At 38.3% G+C, this 15,144-nt stretch overlaps 1 protein-coding gene across 4 annotated transcripts in view; it reads left to right on the top strand.

Annotated features, from left to right (window-relative positions):
• The window catches only part of LOC136345506 (chaoptin-like), an 81,067-nt gene that overhangs the window by 57,994 nt on the left and 7,929 nt on the right, over positions 1-15,144 (top strand). For all 4 annotated transcript variants that reach the window (XM_066293869.1, XM_066293867.1, XM_066293866.1 and 1 more), the window contains 3 exons: positions 8,725-9,022; positions 9,083-9,376; positions 10,156-12,369. In XM_066293869.1, the coding sequence (XP_066149966.1) occupies positions 8,789-9,022; positions 9,083-9,376; positions 10,156-12,369 (2,742 nt within the window). In that variant the 5' untranslated portion in view covers positions 8,725-8,788. The remainder of the gene's footprint in view (positions 1-8,724; positions 9,023-9,082; positions 9,377-10,155; positions 12,370-15,144) is intronic.

The raw sequence follows: 15,144 nt of genomic DNA, 5'->3' as shown, positions 1-15,144 counted from the left end.
GTGTGATACCCCACGGAAATACTTCAGAAACTATTAAAATTTTGTCGTTTATATAAATTATTCATGCTTGTTTGCACAATTACACAATAAAACAGTAAGAACTCAAACATTTTGTATATGGTTTAATAACAAAATCTCTTCATTTTTACCTTAAATTATTACTTACGCTTACACATTATTATTGCAGTTGGGACATAAAAATGTTTTGATTTCTTCCCGGTGCATATTGCGAATGGGTTTTTTGCATGCACTACATGATATTTTAGTCTTTCTGTCCCGTGACACAAAAGCTGCATCTTTGCTTTGTATTCTGTTGAACCTCTCTAACAGGATCACGTACCCACGTAATTAATGTTAGTTTTTCGTTGGAAATTGAAACCAAACTGTACGTTTTTATTAAAAATAGGTTTGGTAATATATTTTCTGGGATTACGTAGAGGGAAAAATTAAAATAAAAACAAATAGAAAAGTTATTTAAAAAAAAACCGTATCGGGGGACACAGAAGGGTTAAAAGGGATAGCCATTTCCATTATTATCCTCTTTCATCATGTCTAGTTTTTACCATTCTACTCGTCAGCGCTAGTGCTACGTAAACTTCTATGGGGACGCAGTTACAAGTTTCCTTATTGTTTCCTGAGAATAGTGAGCGTGGATCAACCGATTTAAGTTTTCTGCATATTCCGCAATCAGGATTTTTAAGACCTCTAAAACTGCAAACTCTATCGAGATAGAGTCGGTCACTTTATGCGTTTTTAAATAACGGTAGCTGGGAGGTGGGGCTTAAAATCCACATCACGCTTGGAGCCGGACCGATTCTAAGCTCCCTCAAGACATCTCAATGGACATTGCGTTATTCTAGATCTAATTTTAATTATGGAACCAAATGATAACATTTTGAAATGAAAGTAGTGTATACGTTGAGGTAAGCTAAGTGGAGAGCAAAGTAATTTAACAAAGTAATCCAGTCAAGTCTCGAATAGTGCCATTATAGTCTTAAACAGACTTAACTCGACTGGGACCTTTTAAAATTTCATCAGCAAAGCAGAGATTGACCCCTAACCCAAGTGTTGGATAAATATATTAATCCCGCTTCCATTTAATTATTTCCAGACCCTGCGCCCCTCATTTTAGAAATTAGAAATTTCGATAGGCCTATGGAGACGGAACGGGTAACACCATATTAAAATCGCCTTCGTAATATGAATTAGACATCGTAACGAAATAATGTCGAGACCTTTGTGCTCATAAGCCTCTAATATAAAGCTAATATTGCATTACCCTTATTAATACGCATTGTCACTACCCGGGCCACGTTGGTGCTGCACCCTCTGCACGGGAGTTTATGTATTGTGTTTGGCTTTTATGTTTGCGGAAACTTTACCAGCTGTAGTTAAAATCGTGTTACGTGGCAGCTAACCTGGAAGATAAGCCGAATTAAGTAATCGTAATTAAGATAATTTTCGAGGGTACACTGGTTTAGCTTTTGTTTCGGTTGCAGTAAATGAGGGACTCTGATAATAGCTCATAATGACCGAGGATGGAAATGTTCCTGAAAAAAAAAATGAAGAGATGAGAGTGCTCTCGGTAATTCGAGGTGCTGCAATTTTTCCCTTCGACCACATGCGTAATGATGACGTTATTGACTCAAAAGTTCTAAAAATGTCGCATTATTGTCTTATATTTCCCCTCAAGATTTCCTCGCTCGATTTCCCGTCCTGGCTTCCCTGCTCCATTTTCCTACCGCATAATAGATTTTCCCATGCATTAATGCGTTCGCAACGTCTATTAATAATTTAAATTGTGTAATCATTATAAAATTCTAGGCATCCACGATATCTATTCACAACCCTAATTCCTGTTAATTTAAATTAAACAAAACCAAGCTATATTAATTGTTTGGAGCCAAATAGAAGTATTTATTTGCTGCAATTAATAACAAGAATTGGTGTAATAATGTGTTTTATAATAATTAGCCCTGATCGAAATTTTCGGCCCTTCTGCATTCTGCTGGGAAATTCAGTTCTTCAAGGGTACTTCAGCGGATGGATTTTGGACAGAATGGAATGCATGACACAAATAATACATAAGCACACTTGCAAATGGTATTCTGGTATTCCTGGGTCAAAATCAATTAGTATACCATTCTTGAAGGGAGTTTTTGTTACTGGATATATGTACTAAACAGTGTGTCCCAAATAAAGTAAGCTCCATGAGGATTATGGAAGCGGTACGAGATACAAGGTGGCTCGAATTAGAAAAAAGGTGCACATCGCTATATCCATTCAGAAAATGCCCTGAAATGAAAAATATGTACAGGGGTTGTTAAAATATCAGCATGAAACTGAAAATTGTGATTTTCGAGAATCATAAATTGTGAGTACGCCGTTTGAGTAAATTCTACGAAATTTGGCAGTCCTGTATTGTCGACAACTACCAAAGTAGAAAATATTAAAAAACATATATTATTTCACCTTAGTAAGCTCAAAAACAAGTGCTATGTTTTATACTATTCAAAAAGCACTAATGTACCATGCGTTCTGTTCAATGAGGCAGCAAAAACTTAATATGTTTTTTTAATATTAACGCAATTATAATTTCGAAAATTTTAGCAAAATTAACTAAGCAATACAATGGAGGAATAGATCCCTTTACTTACTATGAGTAGGAATTACTGATCCTAATAACTATAAAAATAGCGAGATGTTTCTCCGTTATGGTTAGTACAAACTCTACAGTGCTTAACTACGGACATACAAGCACTTTTTACCATATCCGGAGGTGTTTCCTGAATGGTTCGCACAACTGCGGCCCCCAACTCTGATACTGTATCGTAGGATCTGCAGTAAAACTAATCTTTTACATATCCCCAAACAAAAAAATCGAGAGGTGTTAAGTCGGGGATGCGTGCTGGCCAACTGACGGATCTTCGATTTTTCTTCATTTGAAAACTGTTCCATTATTTTACAATTTTTTCCGGATGAAAGTGTAAAACTGATAAAAATAACTTTGGAAGAATAAAACTGACTTCAAACACAACAATAGTGAAGACTCGTTTGTTGTGCGTCACGAAATTATCCATAGCAACATTAAAGTTTATGATTAAATGATAAACTTTATGAATAAAAAACAAGGCACGTGTTTCTACGCTTGCCAAGGGGAAATGATGTTATTGTTTATTTTTTATACTTTGGTAGGCCCAAGAGCACCTTAAGGATACATTTTTAAAAAGCTTTTTTTAATTGTCGATTCGTCGCCACCCAAATCCAATATGGCGGTCATAAGAAAAAACAAAGTTGGATATAATTTTTCGAAATCTATAACGTGGGCAAAAATTCTTAGAACGCCATTCGATTGGCCGTTGTCGATAATACAGAGCTGCCAAATTTCTTAGAATTTACTCAAACCGTATTCTCATAGTTTATGATTTTTGAAAATACCAGTTTTCAGTTCTTTGCTCATATTTTAACAAACCCTGTACATATTTTGAGTTTTCTAATATTCTCTGAACGGACACAAAATCACACATCTTTTTTTTTTATTATTTAAGCCACCGTGTATCCCGTACCGCTTCCATAATCCTGCATATAACGAAATATTTCCCACCTCATGCTGTAATGTAATATTACATAGTTCTCCTCTACACGGACCTTCTTTGCCGTGCTGCTATGATTATTTTCGTTTTTAAACTGTTTAAAAACACTTTCTCTCCTATTGTCATGAAATATAAATTTGCACTTCGGACCGTCCAATTTCCTATGCGGTCAATTATTCTCTTAGAAGTAAATAGTCATATCAGCAGATTTAAACGACGACGGCAAATTGGCCGGCTCGCTTTTCCTGGCTGGCTAGTGACGATTTGACCGCAGCTCTGAGGGCCTGTTCTTCCTATCATACGTTTCTATTATGTTTGCTATTACATATTATATTACATTCATTCTGAATTCATTTTAATACCCCTTTGTATTCACAACGCCGAACAACCATCATCAAAATTCTGCCCAATGAGTGAAAATTTCATCCAGAATAGAATGCATTACATAAATAATATTCAAGCACATTTCTGAATTATTCAGAAACTCGTGGTTGAAAATAAAATAGTATGCTATTCTCGATGGGAATGTTCATTACTGTTTCGCGATTTTGTTTATCTCCCAGCTACGCGTCTAGATAAACAACTTAATCATTCTACAGTAATGAAACATTTCCCAACTCGTATTGTAATATGTTATTCCGGCACGAGGGCCTAACTATATCGGTAGATTTGGTTATTTCGTCACGTAAAAAATGTAGAATTAATGAATTTTCGAGCAATGCTCACAACCAGCACTTCATACTTGTGAATAGCGGGGTCGAATACCAACTATCAATGCAAGGTGTCCCGTTTAAAGTTGTGATTGAAAATTACTCAAAAACGGTACGTCGTATGGAAGAAAATTGCAAATGAAAGTTGTCCGGCAAAGCGCGGGACATGTCATTAGGATAGGGACTTAGCCAAAGCATCAGTAATTTCAAGGGCAATTTTTTTTCTAAAGGGCAGCCCCGTATTATTTTTGCAGATCCTTGTAGATTGTCAAAATAATGACATTTTTCGTTAGACGTTTTGCTGCAGACTCATCCTTGACTTTTGATCAATTTTTGAGATAGTCGAAATTATTACATAGTTTTTTCTAGCAAAGTTTTGCAATATATATTCTGTTTAAAACTCATGAAAATTCTTCTATCTAATGAAAAAAAAAATTCTATGATTTTCTTTTATTTGGCGAATTAATTTAAAATCCTGATTTGAGAAACTTATGAAAGCAAATGTTCAAAATAGTTTCCTTGCTGCTCCAAACACGTCTCAACTTTTATTCGAAAAGAATTTTTTAGTCTACGCAACATCTCCCCGTTTATCAAATGATACTCATTTTCAATTCTCCTTTTCATTTCGTCTGCAGTTGTTGGTACTTCTGTATAAACTTTGTGCCTTAAAAAATCCCAGAGGAAAAAAGTCTGGTGAGGTATGATCGGGCGACTTAAGAGGTCACTTAATTGAACGGCTCCGATCCATCGATCTCGATACATTTCGTCCAGAACCTCACCAGACATTCTTTAAAAATGAGCTGGACAGTCGTCGCGCTGATATCACATCAACCGTCTAATCGCAAGTGGAACGTTTTCTAACACTTCTGGAATATTATTACGCAAGAAATTGCGGTACGTTTCTCCATACAAATTAATTTTAATGGAGAAAAGTCCAATTAAGTATTCCCCAATAATGCCGCATCGTGCATTCACTGACCGTGGTCTTTGATGTTCGACTTCTCTAAGCCAGTGTGGGTTTACAGCACTGCAAAAATGCAGATTATGGTGATTCACTGCACCATGGTTTGTAAATATGGATTCGTCCAAAAACAAAACGTTGGAGAAAAAATTTGCATTTTGATTTAATTGCTGCCTTGCCCGATTGCAAAAATTGACTCGGTTTTCACAATCAGTTCCATGGAGTTCCCGATGTAAAGAAATGTGGTGAGGATGGTATTTATTCACCTTGAAAATTCTTTGAATTTTTATGTTTGATATTCCTGAGTCAGCAGCAATTTGACGACAACTTACATGGAGATCGAAGGCAACAGCTGCAAGAACTGCTATTTGATTATTTTCATGTGTTGCGTTTCAGGAGCGATTGTGTTTTTTTTGTTTCCAACGTTTTCGTTCCTTTGAAATTTTTAATGACAGAGAGTCAGAGATTGAAAGTCGTCCAACGGGGAATTCTTTCGTCCGGAAGTCTTTCAGCGTAACGTTCTGCCCGATCGACATTTCTTCCAACTTCTCCATAAATAAAAATCATTTATAATTTTTCATCCAAACTGCAACGATCCGTTTCAATTATTGAATTTTGAAATGAAAAGAGTGATTTTTGAATAATTTCCCACAAAACAATCGGACTGATTGTCGAAGAAAGGATATCGATTTTCTGTAGACTTTAACAAGAGGAAATTTAAAAATTTTCTTTTCATAGGAATAATTTTTTTTTGACGAGATAGAAGGATTGTTATGAGTTTTAAACAGAATACGCGTTGAAGAACTTTTTCAAAAATAAAATTCAATCATTTCGATTATCTAAAAAATTTAAGGAGAATCAAGGATAACTCTGCAGCAAAACGTCTAATAAAAAAATTATTCTCATAAGAGATATTAATTTTTTGAGGGTCTACAAGGATCTGTAAAAGAATACGAGGTTGCTCTTTGGAAAAAAAGGTGCCCTTCGAAATGACCTTAAAATGACGTTTTGGCTAAAAACCACCATCTCCATGGCACGTCCCCCTCTGTCCAGGACAACTTAAATTTGATCGTTTTTTTATGCAACGTACCGTTTTCGAGTAACCTTCACCCAGTATACCTAGTATATATTCGATCACTGCTTACCTCTTCAACCTCTTGTATCTCGGGTCTTCTGCGCTAGCGCTTTCCAAACTAGTGACTTCAAATCATCCCTCAAAAAACAATCTAACGGATTCGTGTCGGGTGATCGGGAAGGAGCAGCTTGTAATCCTGCTCTTCTGACGCAGCGACTGAAGTCGTCGTTGAGAGATCTGAGCTAAGGTTTGGTGGGGCCCCGTCCTGCATGGACGCCGTCCTTTGTCCGGTCGTTAAATTGACTTTCTGCGATGGTAAATTGGACCGTTTCAAACAGAACTCGCAATTTATTGCACAAAAAGCAAATAAAATATAGGTTTCCACGACGACTATCAGGTTTTTAAAATTCCATTGGAGCAAAACTTTCTAATTTTGTAGCCGTGGAAACATGTGCATTGTTCTCCAAGGTTTAGTTTGTATGCTTTGTTTCCTTGTAGACTGCCGCTTGAGAAGTAAATTGCAGTAGTAAATTAGTAAAAATTCCAGTTTCAAAGCTGTTTTTTCCTGAACAGCTGCTCTTCGTGAGAAATTCTAAGAGTGCCTTTTGTCGGTGAAAATTAATGGAATATAATATTCTCTCCCTTACAACGACACGTAGTAGTTTATTTAAACAACTTCGGGTGGTGAAAAACAACCTAACACTGTCTCTAGAGTTGGCATACGTAATACAATAATTATTTATTTATACAGGGTGTTTCCTAACTACGTGTAAAAAATTTAAAGGCGTAATCCTCGACTGATTGTGAGTCAAAAATGTCTAATAAACATATGTGCGCAAATGCCTTGTTTCCAAGATACAGGGTGTTGACTGAAAGACGTCGAAAGAGGTTTGAAAGGTTTCTAAAGGTTTGGTGGTATTTACTAACTTGTTTATTGTTAGTTTTTTTTTGCTACTTCCACTACTATAAACAAGATAATCAGTGGTATTTTGGTGTTTTACTCTCTAAAGTGAAAGAATTTAGTTCTGTATCCCAAAAATCAGATTATACCTCAGTTTTGAAAATTTTTCAAATGCCTAATTACACTAATCAAGAAGTGGCCAATATGGTTTTTGTTTACGGCCTTGCTGATGGTGAGTGTTTGGCAGCGAGGCGCATTTACATGGAAAGGTTTGCAAACCACCAAGCTCCCAACCACCAAACCTTTAAAAACATCTTTCAACGTCTTTCAGTCAACACCCTGTGTCTTGGAAACAAGGCATTTGCGGACATATGTTTATTAGACATTTTTGACTCAAAATCAGTCGAGGATTACGCCTTTAAATTTTTTACACGTAGTTAGGAGACACCCTGTATATTACAGTTAGTTGTATTTTAAATATTTTTAATAATCGAGGAAAACGTTTTGAACACTTTCGATAGCTAGGGAGGGAAATTCTTCTGCTCCTCGGGAAGTAAACGTTCTTTCCGCCCCGAGGATCGAAATTGGTGGTGTTCTTCCACAAACGAGGGAGGGAAGTCGTAATTTCTCCGAAGGCCCTAGCAAAATATAATTTTAGCGGGCGTTAATAAATTTTCCTTCGTTACGGCAGTCAGTATTATTTATTGACGGAGTAAACAGTAACCTTCTGCATTTTAAGCAATTTCGACAAGCTTGAGCACCTTTGCCCCAAAATTTTTGACAAATAGTCGAAAGTTGGAGCATTAAACGCAACAGTCCATTAATAAAAGTGAATCATAACATATCGAAACATGACCCTATGACGCTATTCGAGAATTGATGGTCTATAATGCTTCCTAATTTACTGTTCGGAAACTTTCTAGCGGCTTAAAAACGAACGAAATTAAAATTAATGGCTTCGTTACCGAGTCGAACGCTTTTCCACACGGCTCCGATTGGATTGGCCGCAATCCACTTCATCGAGGCATAAAAATTATTCCTCAACTTTCCAACCCTGCTGAAAGGGGATTTATATTGAAGCCTTTTCGAATTTTACCTTGCGATTTTTAGAAAGGGGCACATGATGTGTGAATTTAATGAGATTCGGAAACTACCAGGGAGTACCCCGGCACTAACTTTTATTGACTTTAACAATATTTTTAAACGAACCTTCTGCAACACAAATTAATTTTTTAATTTTTTCGCGATTCGGAGATTTTCAAATTGCAAATTTCAGAGATTAATCAAATATCGGAACGTCGTTTGTTATCAAAACTTCAAACAAAGCTCTCGTTTCGGGCACTTTTCTGATTTCTCAATTAACTTTTGAACCGTATACACATGGAAATGTGCTTTGCTGGCGGTCAGATGAACAGAAATAGCCTTAAGGGACCGTTTCGGTTAAAACTTAACTTTGATATGAGAATATTTATTTTTCATTTCAGAACTCTCCACGCCGCTCCGAACTATGTCGCCAACAGCCGGGATCCCCCACTCGGAGCCGACGTAATGAACCGATTCTGGATCACCTTAGCAAGTGTTGCGGTACTCTGGGGGGCGGCCAGTGGGGGCGGCAAACAATGTCCCGATCCGGCCGTCAACCCATCTTGCCGCTGTTTCGATTTCGAGAACGGCATACATCTGGAATGCCAGGCGGTCACTGGTCAAACCCTCAGGATGCTTCTGGAAGTAGTCAACGTTTCCATACAGTCCCTATCCATAATCGAACTAGACAAAGCCATGGTATGCGCCTTTAATCGCTCGATGGTAAATTGCGCTATCGCAGTTTTTGTGCTCTTTCAGACCAAGCTGCCCAAGAACATATTCCCGGAAACGGTCATAATACATCATATCAAGATATCACAATCCAATTTAGAAGAGCTCCACGATGACCTGCTTCGCCACTTGGCTCCATATTTGGAAAGTTTCATACTTGTATCAGCGAAACTTAAAGAAATCCCTCAGATGACTTTCAGAGGCCTTAATAAACTGATAGCTCTCGAGTTGGAAGACAACCAGATTAGCGAGATCCCTAGCTACATTTTCCATGGATTAGGGCTGATGAAGTTAAACTTGAAGGCCAATAGGATCAAGAGTGTAGGTTACTTTATTTATAATAGAGTTGATTGTAATGTACGAATAAGAGGAAATAGAATTATTCTTGTCTGCAGACTAGCGATTTTAAATCGAGCGAACGGTGCATGTGCATGATCGTTCCGATTAAGCCGTCGGCCGACTAAAGTTCGCCAGTCTGCGGAGGTCTTTAACTTCTCAATGACTTAGTTTAGTCGAGTCAAGTCCTGGATAATTTTCTGAAATTCGATGAAACCTGTTGTCGTTCTCATTTTCTTAACGAAGTTTCAAAAGCCTCTTCAAGCAGACCCAATTTAGTGGTACGCGGTGGTGTGGCTTTCACTTTCATACCTTCCTTCTCCCTTCCCGCGATCACTCGCACCGAGCCCGGATTGTGATGAGCCTCGGGGTGAACAGGAACGTGACACGCTTACTCACTAAAAACATCCTTTGTCTCTTTCCCCGTCCTTCTCACATCTGGTATTTATCACTGTTTCTTTCTTGCTAGATATCTCTGATTCGGTGAGGCATTAAGGGTTCTCCGTAATCGGCCGCCCAGTTAGATAGGTAGGTATTGCAGCCAGAATGCCATCTTGCCTGCAAAGTTTCATTGAGATATTCTTTCAAAGCCCCCCAATTCTTCTCTGATAGGCGTTTTCCTCCAGAGTTTTCCCCATTTTTTAGCCACCGTTCGCACAGCCACAACCATTTCGGCGTCCTCCAAAAATACCCTCTAAATATCGATTTTACTTCTATTTATATAGTGATTCACACGAAGAAAACCGTTATTTTCTTAACTTCAGGTCACAGACTACACATTCGCCGGTCTGGAATCCACCCTCTCCGAACTGGACATATCCGAAAACAAACTTCAATCTTTCCCCATGAACGCCTTGGGGCGCCTGGAAAAACTCCGGCATCTACGTTTATCTTGGAACGAAATTAAGTCCATTTCCTTTGACAACTACAATTCGCATTTGGACTCGCTGCTCTATTTGGACCTCAGTTTTAACTTCTTTCAAAGTGTTAATCGCGAAACTTTCGGAGTGTGTCGGGCGCTGAGGACGTTGTCGCTATATTACAACGTAATTGAACGGGTCCACGAGGAAGCCTTCCATATGTTGCATCAGCTGGAAAAGCTAGATTTGAGTCATAATAAGATCGTTTATCTGCACCCGAAGACTTTTAGGCAAAACAAGAGGCTCAGCATGATCGATTTGAGCCACAATCACCTGCATTACATCAGCGGGTTGTTTGCGCTGCTGCCTAATCTGAAAGAGGTTCTGCTTTCCGAAAACAATATATTGGAGATCCCTGAAGATGCCTTTACGAACTCCTCGAGCCTGGACATGATTTACATGCAAGACAACGCCGTGAGCAGAATAGACCAAAACGCTTTCGTAACGTTGTCCAGGTTGTCGCAATTGCATTTAAGTTCCAATTTTATACCTTATTTACCGAGGAACAGTTTCGTTCAGAATTACAATTTAACTTCATTAAGTCTCGACAGCAACTGGCTAGTCGATTTAGAGCCAGGTACGTTTGAGAAAACCCTGGCATTACAAGAGGTAAGACTGCAAAACAATAAAATCCAATCTATACACAAAGGTGTATTTGATCCGCTGCCGAAGTTGTTAGAGCTGCACTTCCAGCACAATGAAATAACTTCAATAGACGAGGGTGCTTTTCGCACATTGCAGAGTTTGGAGCATATAAATCTGCAAGGCAACGTAATTACAGGCCTGGGAGATGTGTTCTTGCACAATGCCTCCGCCTTGGTGTCTGTGCAGCTTGATAACAATGCCATAAGATCGTTGCACAATCACTCCTTAAAAGGGCAGTCCAACGTTCAGATCATGTGGTTGGGACATAACCGACTAAAGAAAATTGAGCGAGCTTGGTTTAAGGACTTACACCAAGTCCAGAAAGTTTATTTGAACAATAACAGCATAGCGTTTCTGGAAGACAGAGCGTTCGAGGCCATGCGCACTCTAAAGTTTCTGGATTTAAACACCAATCATGTGAAGCAAATTACTTTGAAAACTTTCGCCGAGCTGCACGAGCTCGAGGAACTAAATTTGTCGCACAATCTGATAAAGAAGATCGAGGGCAGGGCGCTAATAAATTTAAAAAAGTTGAGGATACTGGATTTGTCGTTTAATCCGCTGGAAGTTTTACACGATTCGATTTTCCAGGAAGGATTGCCTATTAGGGTGCTCAGCCTAGTTAACTGCTCCATTTCGAAGATCGAGCCGAATGCCTTTCGCGGTCTGAACAATCTTAACGACTTAAACTTGGCCGACAATAAATTGTCTGTTCCCGATCTCCGACATCTAGACATTCCTGGCTTAAGAGTTTTAAAGTTGTCCCGCAATAACTTGAGCCACTTGGATGAGAAAGCTTTGAACGGTCTGCCTTCCTTGCAGGTAATCGCCTTGGACGACTGCGTCCTCTCCAATTTATCCGTGGGAATATTGTCCAAAAATACGAACCTGATTCAAATGGATTTGAGCTCCAATTCCCTCAGCGCAATAGAGCAAGACATTTTCGCCCAATTTAGTATCCTAAAAGAGCTGAAACTCAAGTTCAACGACATGTCGCAAATCCCTTATCAAGCCCTACTGAACATATCATCGATGGAAAGCTTGTCATTATCGCATAATAAGATAACGACGTTGGAAGCTTATCGATTAAACGGCATGTCCAACCTAAAGCATCTGGATCTTAGCTACAACTCAATATCTGGATTGACGGGCTTCAGCTCGACAAACCTCACACAGTTGCTATCCGTTGATTTAAGTGGCAATAAACTCTCGACCATGCCAGCGAATTTCTTCCATCTTTCTCATCTCCTCAGAAGAGTCGATCTCTCTGAGAATCGATTCACTCACATTCCGAACGCGGCTTTATCAGAAATTACCCTGCCGGGGATGGGATGGCTTAATATATCCGGAAATCCTATAGTAAACATGCACGAAATTAGTGGATCCGTTCGAAGTTACCCTTCGCTAGAGGAGGTAAGTTTGATTTTAGATTAAATGTTTGAACTTCTTGAACAGGGAAAAAGTTTTCAATTGAAAGAAAGTTTACTTAAGGATAGGTAGAGGTAGATGGAAAGTCCTCTTAATATCAGTTAGTGTGTACTTTAGTATTGTGGTTTGAAGTAGAAAATGCAATTCTCGTTCCTCTGCTCAGGATGTTCCTGAATATACAAAATCCTGCCAGAAATGCCTGAAGATGAAATGCGATCGTCTCGCTTACTCCCAATGGGTATTTTTTGAGTTCTTTTAATGTTATGCGTTTGCAATAGCGATATTTCACGTCTTCATTTTTTGTCACGTGGTGCGAACTTTAACACTCACAAAAGCTAAGCTTCAATACGTTCTACGTAAAAAATTATGTACGGTAGTGGCCAAAAGTAGATAAACGAACAGAATGTTTCAATTAAATCACGCATTTGTTAATTGATCCGTTTCCTATATTTGCATGTTATTTGTCGCGAATCACGTTATAGGAAATAATAAACAAATGTTGATAATTATTTTATTGTCAACAAAAAAATAAATCTTTGAAATTCACCTGTTCAAAAGTAGATAGAGAATTTAAAAATGAAAATAAAAACATCGCAATTTTCTTCAAATCATTTCAAAAATCAATTTGGACCTTTCCCAAGGCACTAATATTCGGTGAAATACCCATTATTGTCAATGACCTCCTGACGTCGACGCGGCACTGATTCAATCAGTATGTTTAATATTGCCGAATCGATATTTCGCCACTTTTCTTGTATTTCAGTAAACAGTTCATCGCAATTTGAATAATTTTTATCTCTCGATCCTTGATCGACAATTTGTCGCAGGTTTTCTATGGGATTCAGATCGGGCAAATGGGAAGGCCACTTTAAAGTCGACACGTTTTCTTCTTTAAGCAACCGTTTAACTAACTTTGAGAAATGTCGGGAGCCGTTGTTGTGTTGAAAATGAAATCTTATGGGTAAATTGTCTTCAACATCATGGAACTTAACATTCCGAAGTACATACCTGTACGTAAATTTGTCCATAATTCCATTTATTCTATTTAGAGGGCCAATACCAAAACCGCTGAAACATCCCCCTATCATTACCGATCCCCCTCCATGCTTAACCGTAGGTTTGGTGTATTTAGGGTTAAATAGCTGACCAGTGGGGCGTCTAACGTATTGAATGCCATCGGAATTAAACAAATTAAACTTGGATTCATCGCCCCAGCAAATTCGTTCCCAATTTTGTTTGAACCAGTGAATACTTTGTCTAGCAAATTCCATTCGGACCTCCCTATTTTTCTTACTAAGTGTTTTTTTTTGCTGGCCTACGTGCAAATAATTTCTCTTCGATTAATCGTGGTCTTAGAACTCTTGAAGACACACAAACTCCGAAAACTTCCAGCTCAGATCGAATTTTCTCAGAAGGCACGAATGGATTTTCCGAACTAATAGTCTTTATCTTCCGCACATCTCTTTTGATTAGCTTTCTTGATCGTCGAGTTTTTAGTTTCGGGTTCATTAATCCGGTTCTTTGACATCGTTTTATTATAGCCCACATAGTGCCCTTTTTACCATCGAACCTGCGGGCAATTTGCACTCGCCAGTCACCTTCATTAAAACCTTTAACAATTCGCTTTTTTTAAATCAGTGAACACTTTTACATCACAAGGCACGTTGTAGACTAAACCAAATGCGAACTGTGCTAATATTTTTCGAATATATTTAAAATTTTGAAGGAAATTCAACCGCCTTTACCACGTGTTTCTACTTTCGACCAGGTGATTTCCAAGTATTTATTTTTTTATTGACAATAAAGTAACTGTCAACATTTGTTTATTATTTTTTGTAACGTGTTTTGCGACAAATAGGGAGCAACTCAATTGAAAAATGAATTAATTAATTGAAAAATTCTGGTTGTCCATCTACTTTTGGCCACTACTCTATGCTTCGCTTTGCAGATAAAAGGTTACTCCCAGAAGTGCCCGACCTGACAGATAGATGGCGACTTTTAATTAAACATTACATAGACCTAACCTCAAAAAACTTATGACTAAAATTTTGTGGGCTACGTTGATTGGCGTTTGTTTTGAAGCCATTTTTAGTGAACGGTTTTCGAGGTTTTGTGAATATGGGAAAAATTGATCATCGATACGTGATTCAATGCTTTCGTTTGAAAGGTCTTTTCCATCCAATATCGAAGCGAAGTTAAATTCTACTCTGGGGGAATTCGGTCCTTCGTTAACAATTGTAAAATATGGGGTGACAGAATTTAAATACGGTCGTACTAGCTGCCAAGACCAATTCCGCAGTGGTTAACCCAATGACGCTGCAGATTTGACCACTCCATAAATTACGGTGAAAAGCCACAAAACTATACTAAACGATAGGCATTTCAGAAAGTGGCATTTTAACCGAACAGCTAAATACGGGAAAACTGTGAGCAAGATGAGTACCGCCGGTACTCACAATTGAAGAAAAACCGCGCTGTGAGAACGTTTTAGGGGAGTGTTTGGTAAAGTTCAGCAGCAATAATAATAAAGCTGAGTTTTTACGTGGATTCATAGCCACGAATGAAACGTGGGTCCATCACTTCACACCTGTGACGAAAGAGCTATGAAAAAACTTGAAGGGGCGAATCGGCTCCAAAGGAGGCGAAAACCGTTCTATCTGCAGGAAAAGTAATGACGTCAGTTTCTTGGGGTTCACGTGGAATAATTTTTATTGACTATCTCCCGACAGGAAAAACAATAAGTGGAAAATATTATAAAAA

This window comes from Euwallacea fornicatus, chromosome 20 (genome assembly GCF_040115645.1).
Source record: "Euwallacea fornicatus isolate EFF26 chromosome 20, ASM4011564v1, whole genome shotgun sequence".
NCBI classification, from domain to species: Eukaryota; Metazoa; Arthropoda; class Insecta; order Coleoptera; family Curculionidae; genus Euwallacea; species Euwallacea fornicatus.
Note: the sequence above shows the minus strand (reverse complement) of the source record. Positions and strands in the feature narration are given on the sequence as shown.